The 16,027-nt window shown below is 39.6% G+C and overlaps 1 protein-coding gene across 4 annotated transcripts; it reads right to left on the bottom strand.

Moving 5' to 3' along the window:
• Nucleotides 1-2,268: 2,268 nt before the first annotated feature.
• LOC307134446 (zinc finger and BTB domain-containing protein 12-like) lies at nt 2,269-15,848 on the bottom strand. Of its 4 annotated transcripts, none has more exons than XM_079830193.1 (6): nt 15,548-15,848; nt 14,064-14,290; nt 12,684-12,875; nt 7,411-7,602; nt 5,164-6,194; nt 2,269-2,509 (listed from the first exon to the last, which is right to left on the bottom strand). In XM_079830193.1, exons 2-5 carry the CDS (start codon nt 14,271-14,273, stop codon nt 5,181-5,183), a joined length of 1,608 nt encoding a protein of 535 aa, XP_079686319.1. In that variant the 5' UTR covers nt 14,274-14,290; nt 15,548-15,848; the 3' UTR covers nt 2,269-2,509; nt 5,164-5,180. The 4 variants fall into 4 exon arrangements, with proteins under 4 accessions (XP_079686319.1, XP_079686318.1, XP_079686321.1 ...); XM_079830192.1 differs by having other exon boundaries at nt 12,684-12,878; nt 15,548-15,686; XM_079830195.1 differs by lacking the exon at nt 7,411-7,602 and having other exon boundaries at nt 15,548-15,843.
• Between the last annotated feature and the right edge of the window lie 179 nt (nt 15,849-16,027).

Below are 16,027 nucleotides of genomic sequence, written 5' to 3'. Positions count from 1 at the left end.
AAAATTAATATTCTGTCATCATGTTTTCACCCGCATGTCGTTCAAAACCTATATGACTAACTTTTTTCTGTGGCACATAAGGTATTTTGAGAAATGTCTCAAGTGTTTTTTTTGTCCATACAATGGAAGTCAGTTGGTTTTTGTGTTCCGCAGATGAAAGTCATAAATGTTTGTAATGACATGAGGGTGAGTAAATAATGAAATGAATGCCTTGAAGAAGACCAGGGGCCCGTTTCAAAAAGGAGGTTAAGTGAAAACTTTGAGTATGTTAACCCTGAATTAAGGGAAACTCTGGGTTTTCTGTTTCAGGATGGGAGGTATGTCAAACCTGAGAAAGCAGGGTTAAGTCAAGCCCGTTTCTAAAAGAGAGGTAACTTATACTCAAGAGTCAGTTACCAGGGTAACTTACTCTGTGAACCTAACCTGGGGCCTGTTTCAGAAAGGAGGTTAAGTGAAAACTCTGAGTAGGTTAACCCTGAAATAAGGGAAACTCTGGGTTTTCTGTTTCAGAATGGGAGGTATGTCAAACCCGAGAAAGCAGGGTAAGCCAAGCCCGTTTCTGACAGAGAGGTAACTTATACTCAGAGTCAGTTACCAGGGTAACTTACTCTGTGAACCTAACCTGGTCAGGAGCAGGTTTTCTTTGGTAAACCCAGAGTTTCTTTCGGTCTCCTCCCCCTTTTTAAAGCACCAGCAGTGTTTAAATACTTTATTCATTCATTCAAACGCCACAAATGCTTTTTTTGTAGTATTTTGACGTATTTCAAGTACAAATATAAACAAATTATAAATTAAATATAAAGTAAGCGAAGTTTACTTAAAACAAGTTAAATTATCTGCCACTTGACAAAGATACAAAGTAAGAAAGCATTCTTTGCAGTGCAGGAACATTCATTCATTGCTCATATTTTCATCACGAGGACACTGTCAAAGTGACAAAAATGGCATGTCCTTTTATACAGGACGCTGATGTTCACTTGATAAACCTCTAGAAGTAACCTAATAATTCGAATTTCCTTTAGGATTTCCAGTGGTTGGACGCATTGATGACACTCATATTCCCATCATCACACTTTCTGAAAACGGATTACTGTATGGGATGGAAGGATGCTGCCAGATGGTAGTAAGAGATATATGCCATAACCACCACCACAGCTGTTAAATACATTTATTTCCTACAAATACTTTATTCTTTTTCCTGTTGGATTCTAATATCTTCCTCCATCTCCTCTTCATCTGCCAGTGGTGCTTGCCTGAGCAGAAGTAAAATGTTAATGTCATTACCCTGATTAATAAATGTAACAGGTGGGATCAGAGAACATAGACCCTTTTCACATTTCCGGGTTTCTCAGAGCAGAAGTCGTCATAGTTGGGTTAACTTATAAAGCGGTGAATGAGAGTATACATTAAATATATTCTTGTGTCCCCATTTGCTCAAATAGCAAAAGGAAAAACTCCACAATAGTGATTTCACAACTTTCAAAAAGAGGGAAAAAATAGTGAGATTGATAATAGAAATGAAAAAAGAGAAATATTTTTTTTTTTTACCATCACTCCCATAGACACTGTATTAGAAACACCCTCACAGCAGCGGTAACTTGTTTTTTGTAATTTGATGCAAAAGTAATATAATACAAAGTATTACTGTTATAAATGTACATAGATTTAAAAAAATACAAAAAATACAAAAACGTTGCAGGATTTACGTTATTGATAACCGTTAAAACGGTCAAAGTCTGTGAAAAGGGTCTATGTGGGGAAAGCACCTGGACACTGAAAGATATTTAATATGTCAAATGTTTGTAAAGTCATTAAACCTACACCCATGAACCTTTTATGCTTAAAGCTTTACCTGATTGAATTATGTTTTTATTTTTCATTTTTAGCTGCTGCCACAATCTTTTTTTGCCTTTAGGATACCATGAAAATTAAACTTAATTAAACAAACTACGCATTAAACTTGCATATTGACCCGGAAGTATGCAAACGTCTTTTTGTTGGGTGCTCCATGTCCATGTCCATGGTGAATCATAATTTCGGAGCTCCATTGATCGTGGCTTTTCATAGTTGGGGTGCATGTGCTTTACTCAGAGTCGGTCTACTCAGAGTTGATTGAACTACCTCAATTCAGCTGTTCTGAAACCCAAAACTCTGAGTTTCCCATCTCAGGGTAAGTCAACTCAGAGTTCAAGTTTAAACTTAGAGTTGGTTGAACCTCCTCATTGAAACGGGCCCCAGCACTGTAATATTAATTCACAGCAAGAAAATGACAGTTGGAACAAAAGCTTTTTAATAAGGCTTTCATGGAATTAGCGACATACAGACACTAAAATTGCACTACAGCAAAAATGACAAACACGTTTTTGTACTTTCCTTATCACGCCACAGAACTAATTTATGAACATTTTGTTTGTAATAACATGTTTATCACTCTTACAAACCATAGAAATGCTAGACCTTCCATTGGTGTCCATTATTGTCTGCTCACTTGTAGTAAGTCAACTTTAACCTGTAAAGAGAAACAGAACTGTTGTATTTGTGCTCTCATGTGGTATAAACTGGTAGTTCACCCAAAATGGGAAATTCTGCCTGCCTTGAGGTTCAATCAGTATTGGACCTCACAGATTTTAAATGTTTGGACAAATAAAAAACACCAGGACACTTTTCTAAATATATTCTATGTTCCACAGCAAAAAATTATACAGGTTTGTAACAACAAAAGGTAGGGGTCTCCAACACGTTGCTCATGGCCTGATGTAAAAGGATATTTCACCCCCCAAAAAAATGTGTCAAATCGTGTACTTACCCTTAAGTTGTTCCAAACCTGTATGAATTTCTTGCTTCTGCTGAGCAGTGAGCACAAAAGAAGATAGTTTGAAAAATATGGGTAACCAAACAGTTGATGGGCCCCATTGACTTCCATAATATGGGAAAACAATACTATGGAAGACAATGGGGCCCATCAACTGTTTGAGGATGAGTAGTATTTATTTGACATATCGGCCGTAAGGTTATTTATTAATGAACATGTATCTACATATAATTACGTAATTACAATATTAAAAAATAACCAACAATAGGATGTCGAAGTTTCAACCAGCGTCATCGCGCTCATTTGACTACACAGCTTGTTTGCATCAGGAAGAGTAAAGACAGCGTTCAAGCAAAGAAAAGGGAAAAAAAAACACTATTTTCATTGTCCATTGTTAATTTGAGAGTGATGATACATTATTTAGGAGATTTAATTATTGTATAACATGAGTAGCTCTCAGCCACTTTGATTTTTAAAAAGTAGCTCTCAAATGAAATAAGGTTGGAGACACCTGACATAATGGAATTGTAGAAAATTGCAGATTTTTCATTTTTGGGTAAACTGTCCCTAAAAGTGAATATAAAGGCCAATTCACACTGCACTGACAGACGCCGTCCAACGGGGGCAATCCACAGGTGACAGTACGTCACTTCTCAGACATTCTCCTACCCGACATATGCCAATATGCGCAAACGTTCACTATGTGAAAACAAGTGCCGACCAATGACAAAAAACCCAGTGAAATGCCTGTTGCCCTTGGTCAGTGTCTGTCGGTGCAGTGTAAACTGGTCTTAAGAGCACTATCATTCAGTTCCTCCAGGCTAAAGAGCAAATGCTTTGGCAGTGTTTGGCCTGCACAATGACAATTATAAAAAAAATTGAAGCAACCATTAAGTTAATATACACTATATTGCCAAACGCTTTGGTACGCCTGCCTTTACATGCACATTAACTTTAATGACATCCCATTCTTAATCCGTAGGGTTTAATATGGAGTTGGCCCACCCTTTGCCGCTTTAACAGCTTCAACTCTTCTGGGAAGGCTTTCCACAAGGTTTAGGAGTGTATTTATGGGAATTTTTGACCATTCTTCTAGAAGCACATTTGTGAAGTCAGAAACTGATGTTGGACGGCCTGGCTCACAGTCTCCCCTCTAATTCATCCCAAAGGTGTATCGGGTTGAGGTCATGACTCTGTGCAGGCCAGTCAAGTTCCTCCACACCAAACCCGCTCATCCATGTCTTTATGGACCTTGCTTTATGCACTGGTGCGCAGTCATGTTGGAACTAGGGGTGAACCAATAGTCGAAGATTTGATGCTTCGATAGGAGGAGCGCTCTCACAGGCAATTTAGCCGATTTAATTAGATTTGGTTTATTTATCCAAAATGTTTTTATACATTTTCTTCTATATCTTTGTGTGATGTTCTGTACATCGTGGCTTTAAAATTTTATGAGGGATCGTTTTACTAATGTTCATCCCCCACCACACGCGTGCGATTCGACTATCAGCCGACTATAGGCGAGACTTGACAATTCTGATTCGACTATGTAAATCCTAAATCCCCACCCCTAGTTGGAACAGGAAGGGGCTATCCCCAAACTGTTCCCACAAAGTTGGGAGTATTAAACTGTCCAAAATGTCTTGGTATGGTAAGATTGGCAGTTAACCCAGACTCGTCCATCACATTGCCAGACAGAGAAGTGTGATTTGTCACTCCAGAGAACACGTCTCCACTGCTCTAGAGTCCAGTGGCCGCATGCTTTACCCCACTGCATCCAACGATTTGCATTGCACTTGGTGATGCAAGGCTTGGATGCAGCTGCTCGGCCATGGAAACCCATTCCATGAAGCTCTGTACATGCTGTTTTTGAGCTAATCTGAAGGCCACACGAAGTTTGGAGGTCTGTAGCTATTGACTCTGCAGAAAGTTACCTGTTGTTCCTAATTGCTTCCACGTTATTATAATACCACTAACAGTTGACCGTAGAATATTTAGTAGTGAGGAAATTTCACGAATGGGCTTATTCCATAGGTGGCAACCTATCACAGTACCACGCTTGAATTCACTGAGCTCCTGAGAGCGACCCATTCTTTCACAAATGTTTGTAGAAGCAGTCTGCATGCCTAGGTGCTTGATTTTATACACCTGTGGCCATGGACATAATTGGAACACATAAATTCAATGATTTGGAGGGGTGTCGGAATACTTTTGGCAATATAGTGTATACTGATTACGAAGACAAACATTTTTTTTTTCTAATGTGCACTGATAAATTATGCACAATAAGCCTAGAAATGTGTATTAAGAAAGTAAATAAGGTTAATTTTGATTTCATTGTAACAACCTACCGATGGTTAAATGTGATCTAAACTCCTCCCCCAACACTGCCCTCATTGTTTCGCTGCATCTCCAGGTAGTTTTGGGCTGTGGTCCTTCCATGTTGCTCCTTCAGGTGGCGGCGTAGAGCAGGCTTGTGGGCAAAGCTGACATGGCAGTATGCGCATACATGTGGGCGCTCTCCGCTGTGCAGGTTCATGTGGTCGCACAGTGTTGACTTCTGAGTGAAGGTCTTGTGGCACAGGGGGCAGCAGTGGAGCTTTGAAGAGCCGCGATGGACGATCATGTGACGGTTGAGGTTACTGGAGTGGCTGAAGTGCTTCCCACAGCATGGACACACATAAAGCCGGTGCGATGACAGGGAATGCATGGCTAAATCCTGTGTTGAGGAAAATGCTAAACCGCAATGCTCGCACACTACTGGTCCCGTTACGCAAGACGTGGATCCCACCACTGCCACAGACTCGTCAGCAGCTCCACGCTCATTTGAAGGCGCCCCAACTCCCATTCCTTCTTCCCTGCTGGAAGCTTCCACACCGAAGTGTGCAGCAGCTCCATCAGAGCCGATCTCTTCTCCTTGTCCCTCTCCAGCCCTGTAGTCAATGCGGACAGTACCGTCGGGAAGATGCTGATTGGACAGGTAACTGGCCCCAAAGTCCGTTCCAAAACTACCCATAATCTCATCTGGGGTTGGAAAGCGCCAAGCCTCCTGATAGTTACCCAAGAGCTTGCGGTCCTTGAAGGTGTACCGCTTCCTGTGTTTAAAGCCTCTTCCTCTGCCTCCCCTGTTCTCTCCGTGCCGGCGTTTCCACATGCGGCCCGGCCCTCGAAGGCCTTTGGCTCGCCCGTCCATATTGGGCTCGTCTATGCCTGTGTCCAGCTGACAGTGGTCATCTAATACAACAACAGCTTCTCTGTCTTCCTCCCCAGTACCGGGGGACTTCTCTGGGTCTTGATGTTCATCATTGATGTGCACCTGAAAGACATCACTTCCATGCCCGTCCTCTCCCTCAAAGTGGCCAGATGCATCTGATCCTCTAACCTGTCATGGTGAAAACATAAATTAGTTGAATTTGTTAGATGCAAACAAGCAAACTACCAAAATAAGAGCTGATCTTGATTCAAATGTTCAAACTGACAGTAATATGCAACAAACAAAAGTCATTAATTTGAGCAAAGTGATGCGACATAACTGTTGCCGATGAGTCTTTATGCAAATATATGTAACTGAGGCAGTTGTGTCAACTACCAAATAGGGCTGGGCTTTATTGTGAATATACACAATTTGTCATGAATTTGCAGGCGATGTAAAATTAAATGAAAATTATCCCATGATTTACTCACCCTAAAGTCATCTTAGGTGTATATGACATTCTTCTTTCAGACGGATAAAATCATTAAAAAAGTTATATTAAAAAAGTCCTGGTTAATCCAAGCATTATAAGCCCAGCCTTATCTGCGAGAGGCATCAAAGCTTGCAATGCTTCTATACATCGCGTCAGGGGATACTCTTTTGCCGTAAATTGAATTGCGTACGGCTTTCCGCCGGAAGCCAGTTATTTTAGTCTATAAAGTTTTAAATATGGATATTTTTCTTACACAACCGTGCCACTTCGCTTCAGAAGGCCTTTATTAACACCCCGGAGCCATGTGGAGCAGTTATATGATGGATAGATGCACTTTTATGGACTTCATAAATGAGACAGCAATTCACTGCCATTATAATGCTTGGATTAGCCAGTACTTTTTTAATTTGTCTGAAATATAATGTCATATACACCTAGGATGACTTGAGGGTGAGTAAATCATGGGCTAATTTTCATTTTTGAGTGAACTAACCCTTTGTGCTCTGATTAGTCGGCTAGACTAGTGTGTGGTGATTAGTTAACCGCTTTTGGAAATGACTGTGAGTTTAAACACACTACTAAACCAACTCAACCAGGTCTCGCTCTTCAAAACTCTGAAGAATTCAAAAAATATATATTTTTTGCTCAAAAATATTCATTGAATTAATTAATTGAAATATTCATGGCATCTTTCAGGGCCAAATCATGGAAACGTGTTTCATATTCGACTATCCATCAGCAGGGACGACTACTACAACCACTAATATCAATCAACACTTGACAAATTCTAGTGATAGGGCTGTCAGTGTGAACGGTCCTTCTGTATTTTCCTTTGAGATTAAATCTACATTTTAAAATCCTGACATTTGATGTAATCTATTAGCTTCTGAAGTAAATCCAACAGATATTTACATGGTGCATGGTCAAATCACTGTCATCTTTGAGAGGGATGTTGGAGAGTTCAGCATCAGCAGCATGGAGCTCCTTCCCTGAACTGTGAGGATGCAGCGATGCAGTATCAGAAGGAGATGAAATAGATCCCAGTGAATGGGTACTTCCACTGACAATCATTGGCATAGACTGAGGGTCTTCTGATTTAACAGTCTGAATAGATTGTGAGAGGAACAGACAATGAATGAACAAGAACAAAGTGGAAAAGGAGTGAGAAAGAATTGCAATGTTGCACTTTATTTTTAAATTGCGGTATAATAATTAGATAGTTCAGCCAAAAATAAAAATGCTGTTATCATTTACTCTCATGTCGACCCTCATGTCATTCCAAACTTCTGTTGAACACAAAAGTTTATCTTTAGCATCAAAGAATCAAACAATCACCATGGGCTGTCAAGTTCCAACAACAAGAAGTACGATAAAAGTGGTCATTTCAGTTGTTCTGAAAACATACAAGAACTACTGCAGAAAACAGTTAAGGACAATATGAGGGGCTTTCGCACCGGAGGAACGTTTTCATAGTTGCCATAACTTGGCGGAAGTACCAGCTTTTTGGTGTGTTCACACAGCAGGAACTGGGAACGATTTTTTAGATCCTACTTTAGAGTAGGGTCTAACCCAGCACCACAGGAACTACCAATGACGAATGCTTTACGAAACACAGGTACCCGCCATTTTTAAAAAGCCGTGTAAAAACAGTGTACATATAGTTACGTCACAAACTAACTGGACGAACATAGAAAACAGCAATAGATAGCATTAACCTGTCGTCTTTGTCCGTGGCATTGTGTTCTTTTTTCAAGGAAGTGTAGCACTGTAAGTTGTCATAGGAGATTTTGTCTATTAGCCCTCCTTTTTGCCCTTTCAATCGCATAACTTATACATCTACATTCCATCTCCAATATCACAAAGCCCACAACACACAACAAAAACACAACTCCGATCATGTGTCCTCCATAATCCAGTTGTTGAATGCCACGATAAAATGACGTCGCTGTCGTCCAGCTTATGGCATTTCAGAGTTTCCACTGCTGGTGCGCATGCAACCAGGAAAATGGACCAAGGGGAACATTTAGTTCTTGGGGGACCTACTGGTGACTAGTAACTATAACAGTTCCTACCCGGAACTAACCGGTGCGAAAGCCACTATTGTCAAATACTAACATCTTGAATTTCAGTCTGTTTCTTACACAAAACTAAGACTTGGAATACAAATCTCAAGTTGAATGAACACCTTTTAATTGTGTTGTACAGTGTTATTTACTAGTCCTTTTTTAAAGCATGACAGCTCTTTTGCAGATATTTTGAGAAGCATTTTGTCTGTAAGAGCTGTAGAGTGCCTCAGCAGATGATCCCGAATGTGGCAGCACCGTCACGTCTGGTCTTCAATCAGCCAAAGAGGACCCACGTCACACCCAGGATCTCACTTCACTGGCTCCCAGTTGTGGCCAGAATCAAATTTAAGGTTTTGGTGCTGGCTTTCAGGACTGCTACTGGAACATCACCTTCATTCTACCTCAATTCACTCTTACAAGTGTGTCCCACCCGCCAGCTATGGTCACTGAATGAGTGGCAACTGCCGCTTCAATGTATATCCTTTGAGTGATTTGTAATTAGTTATTAATCAATATTTATCTATTTGTTGATTGAATGGAGGCAGATCTAAATGTGCTTGCAGTCGATTGTAAGAAAGGGGCGGGTTTAATTGGACTAAGTGCTTGAAAACATACATTTTTGGCATACATCACCAGACAGAAGTCTGTCGTTTCATTGGAAGATCGAGTGCATTTAGAAAATACATAGGGTGAATTTTCGGTAACACTTTATTGTGATGGACCCTTTTGAACATTCTGTTGACTATAAGTAACTTTGCAAGTACATTTGCAAGTCAACTTACTCTAACCCTAACCCTACCAGTCTACTAATACTCTGAATGAGAGTTAGTAGACTAGACATGTAGGAGCAATGCTACTTATAGTCAAGAGAATGCGTGTGTACGCAGAGAGGCCTACGAACTCCTTGCTGAGTGTTGAAGCTGACTTCTGCTGATGAACCTCCAAATTATTCTCTTAAAATTTTCTTTAATTCATTGCATCTCTTGACTACTGGACTTCATTAATCATATCTAGTCTATTGGCCTTCCCCTACAGCACAAAGTCACTCTCCAAAACCTTCACCGTCTCTGATCCTATCTGGTGTAATGAGCTGCCAACCTCCACCCGAGCTGCTGAAAACTTTCAAGAAACAGCTGAAACAGCCTCTTCTGCAAGCATTTAACCACTCCACAACCTTTACCAATGCACTTTCGCCCAGTTTACACCTGGTATTAAGATGCGTTTTGGTCGATCGTATAGTAGACGAGGGAGACAAGTAGCCGTTTACACTTGGTGTTTTAATCTGTCAATTTTGTCCACTTTCAACCACTTCTGTCCTGATTTGTTCGAGAGAAGGGTTCTACGTGTGGGCAAATGTATGTTTTTTTTTCAGAACTTTTAATCTAATGGACAAAATAAGCCTGTGCAATTTACATATGAACGTGAAAGGAAGCGATAGAAAAATGTACGGAGAGCAGCAGCTTCAGATTCTGCTCTCAAAGCCGCAAGACCATGGAAAATGCGGTGAGTGTGTGTTAGAAATCAGGAATGGTAAGAAAACATTGAGCATGGTACGTTTTTCGTTTTCAAACTAAACTTAGGTCTTCAGCCGACAAAGTTTAAATCCCGTCTGGCTAGCGCGCTTCCCATAATGTTAGGTCAGCAGGCAAAGAGTAGGCGGTCATTTGCGGCTATTTGAACACATTCGACACAATGATCGTCTACACCACAATAGCAATCTGGTCGAATGCTTTTCCAACTACCGTATATTCCGGACTATAAGTCGCACCTTTTTTCATAGTTTGGCTGGTCCTGCGACTTATAGTCAGGTGCGACTTATATATCAAAATTAATTCATACTGACTGACAAGAATAAACATTTAGCTACGTCTACAGCCGCGCGAGGGCGCTCTATGCTGCTCCTGTAGCCCACCCCTGAAAAAATTTACTGAAAACAACTGAAAACCTGTTAACTGAAATATTAACTTAAAGGGTTAGTTCACCCAAAAATGAAAATTCTGTCATTAATTACTTACCCTCATGTCGTTCGACACCCGTAAGACCTCCGTTCGTCTTCGGAACACAAATGAAGATATTTGAGTTGAAATCTGATGGCTCTGAAAGGCCTCCATTGGCACAATGCACGGTTCACTCTCAAGACCCTTAAAAGGTACTAAAGCCGTCGTTACAAAGTCCATCTCACTACAGTGGTTCTAAAATAACTTTATGAATCTGCGAGAATAGTTTTTGTGTGCAAAAAAACCCTAAATAACGACTTATATAGTGATGACAATTTCAAAACACGGCCTCATGAAGCTTCGAAGCGTTATGAATCAGTGAGTCGAATGAGCAGTTTGGATCGCCAAATTTCAGCAGTTTGGCAGTTTGACACGCGATCCGAATCATGATTCGACTCACTGATTCATAATGCTTCGAAGCTTCATGAGGCCGTGTTTTGAAATCGTCATCACTATATAAGTCGTTATTTAGGGTTTTTTTGCGCACAAAAACTATTCTCGCCGATTCATAAAGTTATTGTAGAACCACTGTAGTGAGATGGACTTTGTAACGACGTCTTTAGTACCTTTTAAGGGTCTTGAGAGTGAACCGTGCATTGTGCCAATGGAGGCCTTTCAGAGCCATCAGATTTCAACTAAAATATCTTCATTTGTGTTCCGAAGACGAACGGAGGTCTTACGGGTGTCGAACGACTTGAGGGTAAGTAATTAATGACAGAATTTTCATTTTTGGGTGAACTAACCCTTTAAAGACAACTGAGAAAGACTGAACACAAACAAAATGCCCCCCAAAAAGAAAATCCTATTCTGCAAATTACAAACTGCAGGTAACGTTAGTAAAATATGCAGCCGAAAACGGTAATCGAGCAGCAGAAAGAAAGTTTGGAGTGAGTGAGAAACTTGTGAGGGACTGGTGAAAAGCAAAGGTTACTTTAACTGTAATGAAGAAAACAAAGAAAGAAAATCGCAGACTGAAAGCAAGATGGCCAGAGCTGGAGGAACGAGTCCACAGATGGGTGCTTGAACAACGCTGAACGCTATGCCGAGAGAGGCTCAGCTGCACGAGACAAACGCCGCCAATGTGAATGCACATTGCGCGCGCATTGTGAAGCCGACGTTATAGTCCAGTATAATGCGACTTATAGTCCATTGGGACTTATATATGTTTTTTTCCTCTTCATGACGCATTTTTTGACTGATGCGACTTATACTCTGGAGCGTCTGGAAAATACGGTACTTCTGGAAGTGGTCGAAAGTAGACAAGCTCAAAATGCTTTAGACCCTGTTTACACCTGTATTTATTTATCGGATTGACGAAAACACCTTTTAATACCAGGTGTAAATCGATTTACACTTGACTTCAACTTAAACTTAAGAGCAGAAAGTTGCTCCATATTCGACTGCAAGAAGAACTACAGCGCGTCACATTAATGAACCGAAACTCACCATATAGGCTACTTGCCTCACAGGCATGAGAAATAGGCCTATAGAAAGCTTGAAATGTCTACTTGTTGTAAACTAACCAATTTGAATCGAAAACAAATACTTTGATTATGTAATCCAAATGAAAGGTGCATTTCTCTCGCTAGGCACGTTCACTACTGCGGCGATGACTCACTACTGCAGAGTCAGCATCGTCAACTTCATCTTTGCAGCCGACACGGACTCAGAAAACACTAGTTTATGAATTAACAATTAAAATGAATGTCTCCTTACTATTTTTACATTCATAATCATTAGGCTACTTTTGCGGCAAGCTTTATGCGTGCACTTGAGTGCGAGTCATATATTCTGCCCCCCAGTACCCTATATGAGTCTTTGAGTCAAAAAAGTCAACAAACTGAAAAAATAAACGTTTTTTAGATAATGTAATCATATTAAAACGGAAAAATAATATTTGTAAAATTGGTATCGAAAATGTATCGTTCAGGAACTGGTATCGAAGTCGAGGTATCGGTATCGGTATCGATGTCAAAAATGTTTTAACGATACCCAGCCCTAATGTAAAAGTACAGAAAAGATTGTCTCCCCCAAGACAGGATTTTTATTTCTGGATGAACTATTACATTAAAAAGAAACAAGGCCTGTAATGGTGACCAGTGTTTGAGGTTGGAATACTCACAAGTGGGCTGCGATTCCGGGGCTGCATGTACTGGCTCAGGGCTCCTCTGCATTTCTCCACCACATGCTCCATCTGCAGGTAGCTGGCTGCGGTCAGGTAGTTCACAATCTCTTTGGCACTGAACTGCAGCATCCCCGTGTAGCAGGACTGGAGGAGTTCACACACCACTGTTGAGCTGTGCAACATCGACACCTGCTGAATAGAGAGAGCATTTGTTGACAGAATTAAAACAACAAATGATTTCCAAAATGAAAGTTGCAAAGACGCGGTAGTGGCAATGGATCTTTTCTTCCATATAGAGATCCACATACACCAGAATGGAATAGAAAAAACAATGTAAGGCAGGGACCTGGTTCTATTTATCGTTTGTTGATTGAATGGAGGCAAATCTAAAAGTGAGCTTGCAGTCGATTGTAAGTAAGATTGTAAAGAGGCGGGTTTAATTTGACTAAATGCTTGAACATTTCTTTGCCATACATCACCAGAGAGAAGTCTGTTGTTTCATTGGAAGATTGAGTGCATTTAGAAAATAGATAGTGCACCAACTTTAAAGGTGCACTGTGTAAATTTATGTAAATTTAATGACATCTAGTGGTGAGGTTGCGAATTGCAAGCGCCCACCGCTCACCCCTTCCTTTTGAAGCAGATAGAGAAGCTACGTTGGCCGACACAGGACAAAGATGTCATAGTCAGAGACAGCAGAGTAGCTAGCGCTTTGTAGAGCAGTTTGTCCGTTTAGGGCTACTGTAGAAACATGACGGCGCAAAATGGGGTCTGCCCTGGGGGGCCCGTGGTGTATGTAGATAGAAATGGCTCATTCCAAGGTAATAAAAACATAACGGTTCATTATGTAAGGTCTTTATACACCACTGAAAACATAGTTATGTATTATATATATATATTAAATTGCATCTCTGTCAATAGATCCTCCTAAATATTACACACTGCACCTTTAAAGGTGTGTAAATTCTGCATCACTAGCAATGCAAAATAGAATTGCATTAAAAATTATTGATTTCAAAAAAGTTTCCTGACACTCCCCTAGCCCAAAGTGCAGTAGTTTGGTGCAGTAGTGTTTTGATAGCACCTCAGAGAAAAATCCCAAAAGTTATGCAATTTAACTTAACCCAACCAGTCTATCAAAGCAGCAGCTATTATAACCCAAATAAAAATGAAAATTTATTTGAAGTAGGTTTTATGAGTAGTGTCCTTGGATGGGTGGATGGAAAGAATGGCATCAAAATAATGTACACTAACTGCTTGCACACTCATTTATTAGATCCACTGCATAAAAAGTAAGAAGGACCAAAGTAACACTACTGATACAGAAGATCAAAGGGTTCGCTTCTGATGACAATGATCATATGAGAGGCCCTTCACCTGTAGCTCTGATGATGGGTTCAGGAGAAACTGGTCCCTAAGAAACGCAGAGCATGCAGCCAGCACAACCTTATGGCCCCTGAACATCCGCCTGCCTCCCGCCACAATGGTGACATCACAGAAGTGCTGCTGTGTCCGCAGGCAATTCATGTTACCCAGGGTGTTGTCTCCATGCCCGGGCAAACGGAAACTCACCACATCCCCATTCATGTTTTTACAACAGGAAGCTAAAAAAGAAGAAGGTATTATTATATATGAATACAAACAAAACAAATATCCACACTTACAAATTAATTATCATGATATCCTGTTGCTGCTAATAACTCAATTAAGGGATTTGATTTCCATCAAACAATAAGCTTTCTTAATAAATATGTTACTTTGGTAACACTTTACGGTCTCACTTTATTTTACAGTGTCCTTGTTACATATATTACATTACTATAGTAATAACAGTAAATTATGCATAATTACATGCAACTAACCCAGAACCAAACCCTAATCCTACCCTAACCATATAGTAAGTATATGTAGTTAATCAATATTACTCAGTGCTTAAATATATAATTACAGTGTAACAGTGTAACCTTAAAATGAAGTGTAACCCATGTACTACATGTATTTACTATACTAATAATAGTACATTATGCATAATTACAAGTAACTAACCCTAAACTAAACCCTAAAGTAAGTACATGTAGTTACTAGTTAATCAAATTTATTTGCGTAAGTACAATGTAACTACTATAGTAATAACATTAAATTAAGCATAATTACATGCAACTAACCCTCAACCAAACCCTAAAGTAAGCACGTGTAGTTAACTCAATACTTAAATATATAATTACACTATAACAGTGACACCTTAAAGTAAAGTGTAACCCACTTTATTTTATGGTGACGTAGTTACATGTTACTAACTACATGTACTTACTATAGTAATAATTGTACATTGTGCAAAATTACAAGTAACGTTAACTAACCCTAAACTAAACCCTAACCCTAAAGTAAGTACATGTAGTTACTAGTTAATCAAACTTATTTGAGTAAGTACAATGTAACTACTATAGTAATAACAGTAAATTAAGCATAATTACATGCAACTAACCCTCAACCAAACCCTATAATAAGCACATGTAGTTAACTCAATACTTAAATATATAATTACACTGTAACAATGACACCTTAAAATAAAGTGTAGCCATAAAATGTAACCGTTATTTTTTTGTGACACTTAAGTTACAAATAAACATCTAATTTAACATTAAAAATACGCAACAGAAACAATATGTTCACGAATATTCTCGTCATGCATTCATAATATAACGTCATGCATTCATATTTAGAAGAAAGCAGTAGCGCAACTGATCACTGTTATTGCATGTTTATAACAGTGTTGTAAAGTAGTTCGCTTCTTTTGTTCAGACTGCCCAACACACTCTTCACGACACCACACACTAATCTGTTAAACAACAAGAACTTACTTGAGGGTGATTTAGTGAGAAGAAATCAAAAATCATACAGAACACAAACACATTTATGATGTCTGGAGATCAATCCAGCTTCATCCACATCACTGGAATAGCGAAAACATCAAACTAAAACACTCAAACTCGTTTACAAAAGTCCGTTGTTTTTATGTGTCTAAGTTCGGTCATACCTAACAGTTACTATATATTTTCTATTTTGCTCCGTGTGTTTTAAACACAGCTAAAATTTTAACAGCTAAAATTCGCAGACTGAAATGAAGTCAGAAAACTAAACAGGAAATTTCGACGCCGAAAGACAATTTTCAAAATAAAAGCCCATGTAGACAACAGAAACGATCTTGGCGACGTAAAGCTTAATATGGCGGCTGTGTTCAACAACCGCATGTTTGTTTATTCTACAACGCGCATGCGCATGAGCTTTACCAGCTCATTGTTTATATTTTATGTATCATGTAATTGGTTTGACCACTTGCA

The sequence above is a fragment of the Gobio gobio genome, assembly GCF_949357685.1.
Source record: "Gobio gobio genome assembly, chromosome: 11".
Classification (NCBI taxonomy): domain Eukaryota; kingdom Metazoa; phylum Chordata; class Actinopteri; order Cypriniformes; family Gobionidae; genus Gobio; species Gobio gobio.
This window is presented reverse-complemented; position numbering and strand designations above follow the sequence as displayed.